This window comes from Trachymyrmex cornetzi, unplaced genomic scaffold (genome assembly GCF_001594075.2).
Source record: "Trachymyrmex cornetzi isolate Tcor2-1 unplaced genomic scaffold, Tcor1.1 scaffold125, whole genome shotgun sequence".
NCBI lineage: Eukaryota > Metazoa > Arthropoda > Insecta > Hymenoptera > Formicidae > Trachymyrmex > Trachymyrmex cornetzi.
Window position 1 is genome coordinate 454,138 of NW_017295817.1, and position 10,337 is coordinate 464,474.

At 29.1% G+C, this 10,337-nt stretch overlaps 1 protein-coding gene across 1 annotated transcript in view; it reads right to left on the reverse strand.

The window, feature by feature from the left end:
• The window catches only part of LOC108770346 (leucine-rich repeat-containing protein 27), a 5,746-nt gene extending 2,641 nt beyond the window's left edge, over positions 1 to 3,105 (reverse strand). The window contains exons 1-5 of the mRNA XM_018521895.1: positions 2,877 to 3,105; positions 1,016 to 1,244; positions 707 to 945; positions 384 to 573; positions 127 to 282 (exon numbers count right to left, since the gene is read on the reverse strand). Coding sequence (XP_018377397.1) covers positions 127 to 282; positions 384 to 573; positions 707 to 945; positions 1,016 to 1,244; positions 2,877 to 3,065 — 1,003 coding nt within the window. The 5' untranslated portion in view covers positions 3,066 to 3,105. The remainder of the gene's footprint in view (positions 1 to 126; positions 283 to 383; positions 574 to 706; positions 946 to 1,015; positions 1,245 to 2,876) is intronic.
• Positions 3,106 to 10,337: the final 7,232 nt, after the last annotated feature.

The following is a 10,337-nucleotide window of genomic DNA, read 5'->3' on the forward strand; positions in this document are numbered from 1 at the left end:
CAAGATTGAATTATTTAAAGCAACAAAGATCCAGCTCGGACCGTAATAGGCAGTTACATTATAGTATTAATTACATACTTTAATGTAACAAAATTACAATAGGATATGTAAATTTGAAATTCTTACGTTTCGCAAATGTCACGGGCTCATTCGGATGCAATTTATTCCATTCAGATCGGAGATAGCTGAGAATACTTGAACATCCGAGAACTATAATATCCTTTGGAGGGGTAGTGATAGGATTATGTGCTACGTTAAGAATTTTAAGTTTCGGCACAAGGCCTACAATGAAAATTCATAACTAGTATATAAAAAAAGAAAGACAATTAATGACAATTGACAAAATAATTGTCATACACTTGATCACTTGCAAAATTACTTACAAAGCTCTAGTGGCAATTTTTCAATTTTATTTCCTTGCAACAAAATGGTTTCTAACGAAGGATGCGACTTAATGGTCGTAGGTAAACTTGTTAATAGATTATTTCGAACGTCCAACCATTGTAAATTTTGCAGGGAAACGAAAAGTCTTTCGGGAAGCTCGGGAAGATTATTATTCTCCAGATATAGCATCTAAAATTCAATGAACTGTTCAACACATAAAATAAAACAATGTGATATAAAAGTAACGTTGCACTGAAAAAAAGAAGAAATTTAAATCTAAATCTTGCAAACGTTTCTGACGTCAAAAATATTATATTCGTACTTGTATCGCAGGATATTTCTCAATTATTTCAATAGGAAGTGACGTAAGGTCAGTGCTTGTTAAATCTACAAAAGTCTCATTGTATATCGGAGTTCTATTTGGTGGCGGTGTTGAAGGTGGAACAAACATAATCGCAGTTTTCTTTTTCCCCGTTATTGAAGAGACGTCTGAAGCACTATCCGGCAATACATCTTCACTAAGCGAGAGATACGAATCGTTCCCTTCATTATCTTCCAGACCTTCTCGTACAGTAAAAACATACATTAAATAATATGAATTTATTTTGATTTACAATCATTTTGTATTTACCTAAAGTAGTAGAGGCAGTTTTGCTGCATGCGGCAAGATCGTGCGTCTCTTTGCCAGAGGAAGTGCATGTATTTTCGTATAAATTGTCCATTGCATTTGTCTTGAAAATAATATCGAACTCAGACGATGTTGCTTCGTTATCTTCTATTGCTTCCCATTTCAATGCTCGCGAAGATCTCGCTAGAGTATCAATTTCGGAATTCTCTTCCTTATTCTCAATATCATTTTCCTGCATGCATAATGTTAAGGTACTGTTTGCTTGCATATAGAGGAAAGGCTCCTATTATGAGATACTGAGTTCATTTTGGGTAAATGCTAGAAGTCCATAGGCAGAATTAAAAAAAAATAATAGGTCATTTTGAAGGGAATTTAATAAGCTTTAAGATAATGTTATATAAAATTTAATTCAAATTCCATTTTTTTTTTAAATTAAAAAATGTAAAAAGTGAGCAAATTGCAAAGTCAAAAAATTGTGATCCTAATATGAGATGCTCCGAGAAATCGATAGTAAAACGCAAAGTATATCAGTATTGCAATTAAAAAACTGTATTTAATGTTTCTAAAATACAAACAAACACAGCCAGCGTGCGCAAAAAATAAGCATGCGATAGATTATACTCAGAACTCGTCTTCAGGTAGTTGGAATCAAGCATCGCAGAAATAGGCACTCGACGTTTATTTCGGTTGTCTTTTTTTATTATTGTACAATAACATTTATACTTTAACGATTTTCACTATAACTTAGGAGCATGGATTATTTCATATTACAAATATGCTGGGTACTTCATATTACAATGTCCACGCCTTATGGTTTTACAATCATCGAATATAATTTCTGTAATTAAACAATTTAACATATCCCGTATTTTTCTATTAGTACGACCTTACTCTATCACTACATGACAAATTTATTGCCAAATATTTATTTATTAAATAATAAACAAGATTTAAAGGCTCATCTTAATGAAACTTGAAGATATCCAAATCCTAAAATCTTGTTTTGCAATGACTACAGACATGATCTAATAATGAATTTTTTACTGAATAGTTTTCAATCCAAGAGCAATAAATTCATGGTGGAACCAATAGATAGCGTTTATTAGTTTAGCAGAAACGCCGCTATCTCATATTAGGTGCCTATCTCATAATAGGGGACTTTCCTCTATATTTTGTAACAAAAATAAAAAATTATGCCTTTCTAATTCTCATGTTTACCGCAGTATTTTTTCAATAAATGATGTGGATTTTTTAATACTTATTTTTATTACAAATATTCTCAACTAACTACACGTAGAAATCTCACTTTACTATTTTAACGTTTAATTACTAAAAAGGACTTAACTGTGGGTCGAAACATATACTATTGTAATTTTCATATTAAATAAATCATAATTCGCAACAATATTACATACACAGTAAACCGCGTCGATTCTTAGAAATTCTATCTAATTTTGATTTAAATAAAAAAGATTTTAATTAAATTAATTTGAACAGTAAAAATCATCCATATTTTTTATAAAATCTAATTTAGTCGAATTATATTTATAAGTTTTTATTATATAATTATATTATAAAAAAGATATTGCAGTCATATTATATTTAAAAGATTTCTCTCAATTTATCTAAACATATATCAACAACGATAATATGATATTTCTATCATTAAAATCGAAAGGACAACTAATATTTTACGCTCTGAAATCTTTTTATAAAACTTAATTTTTTATGCTCTTCCAAAATAATAAAATATCTGTTACTCCTGTTATTCTGTTTAAACGGATAACTACACACGTTGTCACTATTATTTATAAAAAATAAATCCAGTTTAATATTAATAACAGAGTTATATTAAAATTCGGACCTGCACTTCCGTTTCCTTGGATGTGTCATCACCGTTTGTATCCACGGTCGATTGCTCGCCAACTAATTTATCAGAGTCATTTTCTATACTGCTCACGCATTCCTGAATCGATGGAAATTTTTTAGTTTCCGATTCTTCGGAAATTCCGTAATATTGCGCGAGGAGGCTTACCGCGATATCCTCAGCCATATTAAACAATATCAAAGATAAACAATCTATTCGGTTTCGGCGGCGATTACAACCCTCTTGTTTATCTGTCGCCTAGGTGACTTGCCACCTTTGTACATACTGGCTGTGTTCCAAAATTGACTGCCAGTACTGAAAATCTATAGTGCACGTAACTGTAGCATTTTCAGTGCTGACAGTAAATTTGGAACACGGCCACTATAATATAGTGGTATACATATTATGTATACCATACGTACTACTGTGCTCGATAAGAATCCAATTTCAGGAACTTGATTAATAATACTTTATATTCGGAGACAAATTTATTTATTTTTACTTGTTCTTGTGGGAGAAAATTAATAAAATGTTTATTATTATTATATATTTTTATATCATTTTAAGATAAATTTAAGTTTAAAAGGGACATAAAATTTTTCTCTTATAAAATTGTAAGCATTTCGTATAAAATCAAAAGGAGATATTTTATTGGAATATAAAAAAAACTGTTGAGATCTTTACAGGACAAATTTATTGATTTTTTGTTTATGTAAAAAGGTTACATTAGAGATAACAAATCATCTAATAGTTTTGCTGCCGATTGAATTAATCATCGATTAAATTAATTGGAGTTTCATTGGAGCGACGAAAAACTGATCTAAAATAATTCTATTTGATTAAGGCTCAGTTTCCCAACTCACGGTTAACTCTTAATCGAGGTTCAACTTATTCATTGTTTCTTTTCAATTCTAGAATTAGAAAGAGATTAGAAACAAGTTGAACCTCGATTATAAGAATTAATTTTAAAAAATCGTAAATTGTAAAACTAGGCCTAAATAACATCAATATCAATACAGTACAATACACATTCTCTCCCATGAAAAAATCAAAGAGATTTTGAAAGTAGATGTAAAAAAAAATATCCGTGTCTCGGCGTTTTACCAGATCAAATTGTTAACGTTTTTTATGCAGTCATTTATTGTATTTGCTTCATATTGGCTTTTTACAATTGTTTTAAATTATATAATAATTTTTTAAAATAAATAATTGACGTTTTTGTATGTAAAATTATGCGATGTAGCGAAATCATATACCTGGAAATTTTCGCGAATAAGGAAATTTTCTGTAATAGCAATTTTATTTTTTTAATAGGTTCTAACTATCAAAATGAGTTTACAGGTGAGTTTGTTGCACGATTCGTTGACCGCAAAGCCTATGTTTTTTAACGTTTATGCAAAATTTTGGTTTTTTTCCTGTTTTCGGTTCAGTTTTTTTATGTATTTCAGCTTGTATAAGTCGGATCGAAGTAAAAAAAGAAGGGAATTGTTCGTAATAAATTCCTTTACAAAACTACGTTGAGTAGAACCTTCTAGCTATCGTACACAACCTAAAAAAAAATAGAAATCGCCATTATTAGTGATTTTTTACTTTTTCTTTGTAACTTGGACTTAAATGCATATATATTAATGACAATGCGAGAAAATATAGCTTTTATGGTCATAAAAATGTATGCCAAAGCTGGTTAAAAAATTTTGAAAAAATCGGTCAGAAATTGCATTGTTGTAAAAATTTTGATTTGCTTGTCAGTTTTGGGCAAAAGGTCGTAAAGCAAACTTTTTTTTTAAATATCCGGAATTTTATGCACTTTAAAGAGATGTCATAAAAAGTTTTTCTAAAATTGAAAGAAAAACATTTTTTTTTAATTTTCCGATTTTTTGGTTTTTTGGAAAAAAATTTTTTTAATGTAAATTTCAATTATTTATAAAATCCATTAATGCCCTTCAAACGTACGGCCAAAATATGTATGTTATGAAAAAAAAATTTTTAGTTAACTGTACGAAATTGCGCAGATATGTAAAAAAATAACTTATGTCTAATAATTTATAAGGATAAAAACGTGGGTGATCAAAATGATCAAAATACTGTTTCGACGTATCACCTTCTGAAAATAATATTTTATCATTGTATAAAACAAAAAAATGTATCACTTCAAAAAATGTACAAGTTTTGTGAACAGTACTTTACAGTAGCAAAAAATAAACTTGATCTAAAAACTTTTTCAAAATACTGTTTAAACGTGTAAAAAACTTTTTCAAAATACTGTATGAACGTGTAATATTCTAAAAATAATATTTAACGATTGTATAAAATAAATTATATTTCACGGCGTAAAAATATATCGTTTTGGCAAAAAAGTACTCACAGTTGCAGTAACATTTCATTCATGAATTGAAATTCAATGAAATTATAAAAGTCATTTGAATTTATGCGGGTGTTGAGGAAATTCAAAGTACGTGCTTTCTACTTTACCTCTGTGAAACTTGCCTCCCACAAAAAATAATAATAAAAATTAAATACTTTTGTAAATTAAATACTAATTATGTGCACTAATCCTAAATTTTGTTCTCAATTTAGCAAAAAATCGTGATTGAAAGTGATGATGCTAAGTCAGCAGCATCACTTTCAATCGCGATTTTGTGCAACAAGTTAGCACCCTCCTCATTAAATTATATGTAAAATCAAAAAGTTAATACAGTAAAATTAAATACTTTTTGTGTATTTTCAAGAACAGTTAACACGATTAATATATTTATAGCAATTTAAAAAATATACATCAAAATAAAGTGTTCGACGAATATATTAGTACAAGAATAAAACGTCAGATAAAATACAGAAAACGAATAAGTTGTAAACAAAATGTTTTTTTATTTATATGTTCTCGAAATATGCACGAGATTTTGGTTCTCATCTCTTTTGACCGAAAGATCGCTTCCGAAATGAGCATCTTCTGTAAAATACTTACCAAGAACAAAATATTGATTAAAATATAGATAGCGAATTGGATGTAGACTTATATAAGAATGACACTCTGATAAAGATTATTTTGCTTTCTTCGTCAAGGATTCGTTGATTGGCTAATACTGTTTCCCTACAGATATCCTACTGTAATATAAGAAAGAGTTGGAAAAAGTATTGTATATCTTCTTTTTTTTCTGTCAGGTCGCAGTTTTCTATAGTTTAGTATACAGACCCTTTAATCAGAGAGGCCATAAAAGAGTGTCGTCTTTTTAATAATATCTTGAAAATGAACGAAAAAAAGATAAGTGCTATCTCGTTCTGTAATGGTATGAAAGAAAAAAAGATATGTGCTATCTCACTGACTAATTCAAATTACTTAAAATTGGCCCTCTTATAACTGTAAGTCTCTGATTACAAGGTCTTTAATTTATTGTAGAGAAGACTCGTTCCAATATATTATGGTTGTGTTTCAAAAGGATCCCGGTCGAATTGCTTGAAAATTTGATATGTGTGGATCTTGCCGTCCTGATAAAAAGTCGCTCTACAGGCATGAGTCCCTGTAATGAACCGTTGACCTCAACTCACTTTTCGAAATATACTAATACTACAATTTCTTATTTTCAACGTATTGTAATACTACAATTTCTTATTTTTAACGTATACCGTGCATTCCTACATCATTATTTGCACTTTCTACGTATATTTTTAAGTAAAAAGTTATAAAGATAATAGTCATTTGATTGTTTCTCACAAATCGGGATGTTTGATTATTGTGAGTTTTATATTACAAGATTTAATAAATGAATTTTTATTATTAAAAAAATATAATTTTCTTATACAAGAAAGAAATATTTAACTGATAAGAACTAATAGTAATTATAGTTACCCGGGAAAAAATATTTTATATGTCCATTTATACACAATTATATAAAATTATATATATTTTTATATAATTATATAAAATTATATAGAATTATATATAATCATATATAAAATATGTATATAGTATACTATATACATATATAGTTTTATATGATATAAAACTATACTATATATGTATATAGTATATATATATATATATACTATATACTATACTACATATGTATATAGTATACATGTATAGCATATTATAGTATGTGTATATGTATATATATATATATGTATATGTACACAACTTCCGAAAAGTTTCCAAACATATATGGAACTTAAAATTGTATAATATTCAGGTCACCGTAACTCGATAAAATATCATCGCAAACAAAAAAATAAAAAAGCATTTTAAAGTTTGAAACTTATACTTTAGTATACTTTTGACCGCTTTTCAAAAAAATTTTGTCTTTATAGTTTTGTATCGTAACAAATATCACGTTATATTTCTTAAAATTATGTACATTTTTTAACAGTGCGCAGTTTGATAAAAAGTTTTTTTTTCAATAAGTTCAAAATTTTTGAAAAACAGTACAAAGATTTATCTTCAAAATGCGTTTTCAAAAATTTTCTTATGATTTTTCTTGACTTACGCGTCATTGAAGTTAAACCTGCATAGCTCATAATCAACATTAAAATTCGGTGAAATATCATCGCAAAAAATTAAAGAATAATTTTGAAGCTCTAAGTTTGTACTTTAATAAGCTTCTGATCGTTTTTAAATTTAATTCTAAAAATTAAGAAGATAAAAAATTTTTGTGATGATTTTTTATCAAATTTCATATTTTGTGTTGATTATTTAGCAATGCAAATTTAACTTCAATGTTACGTAATTCAGTCAAGAAAAATCATAAGAATTTTTTTTTAAAAAGCATTTTGGAGGTAAATCTTTGTTTTTTAAAAATATTGAACTTTTTAAAAAAAAATTTTTTTCTCAAACTGCGCACTATTAAATGTACGTAATTTTAAGAAATACAACAACGTATTTGTTATCATACAAAACTGTAAAGACAAAATTTTTTTGAAAAGCAGTCAAAAGCATACTAAAGTATAATTTTCAAGCTTTAAAATGCTGTTTTATTTCTTTGTCTGCGATGACTTTTTACTGAGTTACGGTGACGAGAATATTATACAATTTTAAGTTCCATGTCCGGAAACTTTTTGGGGGTAGTGTATATGTATAGACTATACTATATATGTATATAGTTTTATATAATTTTATATAATTATATGTATATAAAATATTTTTTCCCGGGTATGAAAATAACTGTTGTGAAAAGTAGCTTTAAAAAGAATTGTTTGTAAAAGTAATTGTAAAAACAACTGATTTAAAGAACAGCTCTGAAAAGAATTACATAATAGGTCGCAGAAGTCGAAGCACGATTTCGGGACGCGCATAAAGCTGCGTACAAGCCGGATGTTTATTAAAATGAGATAGCAATATTTTGACTGGCGCACAGTCTATCCAATATAAACAAAGCGCGCAGCGGCTTTTCGTGCGCCCTCCATAATCGTGTCAAAAATTCCGCGACCTAGATGTGAAGCAACATGACGTTGACTTAAATCTCAAAAATCAAGTTATCGACTTCGATATCCTTATTGCTTTTTTGCGAGAAACAATTAAATCAATATTATCCTTGTAATTTTTTTACTTAAAAGTATACACAGAAAGAGTAAATAATAACGTAGAAATGGTTCATACTCGTTGAAAATAAGATATATTGTAGAGGAAGGTCACCGATACCGACATAACATTTTGTTTTTAGACAATATTTCTTAAACAAAAGGTAAAAATACAACTTCAAAAACATAAATACAAAGTAAAAAGTGCCTTCTATCAGATAGTATAAGCAATTTTTATAATATTGTTTGCAATTTTGCAATAATTAAATTTTTCGTAAGTTATGCAAAAACGAGGGTCTGACAAAATAGGCTCCAAACTAACACAGTAGGCAGTAATGAACCCCTATTAAGCTGGACCCTCCACCAGCGCAAATTGAGTCCGGACATATTGAAAAATTTAGTGCTCTTTTGTTGCTAATTAGTTGCTCCAGAAAGAATTTTGTTGCTCCAACCGTTCCACAGTAAAAAAAATAAAAAATGGGTGGGTCCAGCTTAATGGCAAGCTGGAACTCCCATAGTCAAAAAACATATATAGAGCTGCAATATCAAAAAAACAAGTACACCAGATTTTGTTGCTTATTTGTTGCTCCAGAAATGTAGTGCCAACAAATATCAAAAAAATTCAATTGTTAAATAAATATCCATAAATTTAAAAAATTACATCGTCACGCGTAGCAGCGTCATGATTAAAAGATACATGTACAGAGTTAGTTGCTCGTAAGTTTTTGGTACCAAAATGTTCCTTGTAACATGTACTATCAAAATATACCCATTTCCGATTTTGTTGCTAACTCTAACACATGCAAAATAATTAGTTTATCAGCGTCGGCGCCCGCGCCGAGCACTTTATTCACTCAAAGATTGTTTAAAGAATTTGTTGCTCGCAAGTTTTTGATGTTCCTTGTAACATATACTATCGAAATATACCCATTTCCGATTTTGTTGCTAACTCTAACACATGCAAAATAATTAGTTTATCAGCGTCGGCGCCCGCGCCGAGCACTTCATTCACTCAAAGATTGTTTAAAGAATTTGTTGCTCGCAAGTTTTTGGTACCAAAATGCGCCCGCGCCGACGCTGATAAACTAATTATTTTGCATGTGTCATAGTTAGCAACAAAATCGGAAATGGGTATATTTCGATAGTATACGTTACAAGGAACATTTTGGTACCAAAAACTTGCGGGCAACAAATTCTTTAAACAATGTTTGAGTGAATAAACTGCTCGGCTCGGGCGCCGATGCTGATAAACTAATTATTTTGCATGTGTCATAGTTAGCAACAAAATCGGAAATGGTTATATTTCGATAGTATATGTTACAAGGAACATTTTGGTACCAAAAACTTACGAGCATCTGACTCTGTACATGTATCTTTTAATCATGACGCTGCTACGCCTGGCGATGTAATTTTTTTAATTTATGGATATTTATTTAACAATTGAATTTTTTAAATATTTCTTGGCACTATTCTGGAACAACAAAAAAGCAACAAAATCTGGTGTACTTGTTTTTTTGATATTGCAGCTCTATATACGTTTTTTTACTTTGGGGAGGTCCAGCTTAATAGGGGTCAGTAGTATTCTTATTCTTTTTCTTTTGCAGGAATTATCTGTATAAAGTATCTATAAGTGAATGTGTATGTATATAAGATTTTTCAGAATCATTTTACTTCGTTATAAAACATTTTTATTGAATTATATGCATATTTACTTTATGCTGTTCTGCAAGATGGAAATATATAACGCGATAGTTTTTCTAGAGTTGTTCCATATATGCACGATCGCCTTCAGCTCCAATAGACTTATTTGACACTGTAAAGCAACATTATAAAGATTAAGTTAGCTCATGGTCTGTTTTACGGACAGGTGTGTCGGTTTACGCTACACCCCAATTTTAAATTAAAAATCGTATTATGAAAAGATTAAGAGAAAAAATAATATAAATA